Raw genomic sequence first — 1105 nt, 5'->3', positions numbered from 1 at the left:
CCACCAGGGACTGGATGCCCCGCGCCGACATCTCGCGGCACGCTGGCTCCCTCCATAGGGCAGCCAAATGCTCGCGTATCACTTGTCTCGGTCGACCGAAACGCTTCTTCAAAATGTCCACGGCCTGGGGGTAATTCTCTGGAGTGAGCGGGATGCCTTCAATGGCGTTCCTCGCCGTCCCTTCGGTGTTGGACAACAAGTAGGTGAACTTGGTGGCGTTGTCCAAGTCATTCCGTTTGTGTACGTTGGCCTCGAACTGGGCCCAAAAGGAAGGGAATTCCAACACCTTCCCCGTAAACTTCGGGAGAGTCACCTCTGGCAACCTCCCATTGCTGGACCGGACCGCCGGCATGCCCGCGCTAACATTGCCGCTACCGATGGGGCCTTCTCCGCGCGCCTCAACCATCCTTGCGCGTGCACGAGCCTTTCCCTCACGGTAGTTCTGGCGACATAACGCCCAGGCATCTATCGCGGCTTGCCGCTCTTCCCCTTCCAGGTCCAGCTCCACTTCGGTTTGGAGCGCGTCTGCGGCCCGGAACGACTCCTCCATTAACGAGACCTGCTCTTCCACCTCAAAGACATCGGCGGAACTGATGCACAACTCATCCAGTTCTGCCAACAGTCGGTTCAGCCGATCTTTGAGGGCCACGAGTCTCTTGCTCCGTGATTTCGCAGAGGACGCCATGGTATCCACTATCCGTAGGTTGCTGGTTTTCGATTGCTCCGGCTCGGAGGACCAATGTTAGAGTCAGACTAGCGACAGTAATCTGACGTTCAGGTATGAATAGACCAGACGTTCGTTCGTCCGGCCAATAAGTAAGTGGACTGTATAATAAAGAGTGGAGTTGGTGTATCTTCCACGGCGTGGGCAGCGATCGGGGTCCAAAAACTCTCGTCGATGGCGATCTCCTTCGCGGACGTCTTCCGGTTCCCTAGCTCCGCTAACTCTGTACGTTGCGACTGCACGCTCGAAGTGTACGAATACCCGAGCTACTACCGTTGTTCCTAACGGTAAGTCGAATGCCCTTCAATAAGGTACCCACGAGTCTCTCGCTCGATCGTCCTTCCTTGCACTTCGAACTCGGTTCGTCCACACTTCCCAATT

At 56.5% G+C, this 1105-nt stretch overlaps 1 protein-coding gene across 1 annotated transcript; it reads right to left on the bottom strand.

Annotated features, from left to right (window-relative positions):
- Positions 1-4: 4 nt before the first annotated feature.
- Positions 5-1025, bottom strand: Tsp_14424 (conserved hypothetical protein; the record flags this gene model as incomplete). The annotated part of the gene is made up of 3 exons (XM_003366892.1): positions 5-571; positions 621-825; positions 891-1025. Coding segments are annotated over 3 exons (907 nt in total), but the record flags the coding sequence as incomplete, so codon positions are not given.
- Between the last annotated feature and the right edge of the window lie 80 nt (positions 1026-1105).

This window comes from Trichinella spiralis (genome assembly GCF_000181795.1).
Source record: "Trichinella spiralis strain ISS 195 chromosome Unknown Scfld5217, whole genome shotgun sequence".
NCBI lineage: Eukaryota > Metazoa > Nematoda > Enoplea > Trichinellida > Trichinellidae > Trichinella > Trichinella spiralis.
The sequence above is the reverse complement of the archived record's forward strand: the minus strand, read 5'-3'. Positions and strand labels throughout refer to the sequence as shown.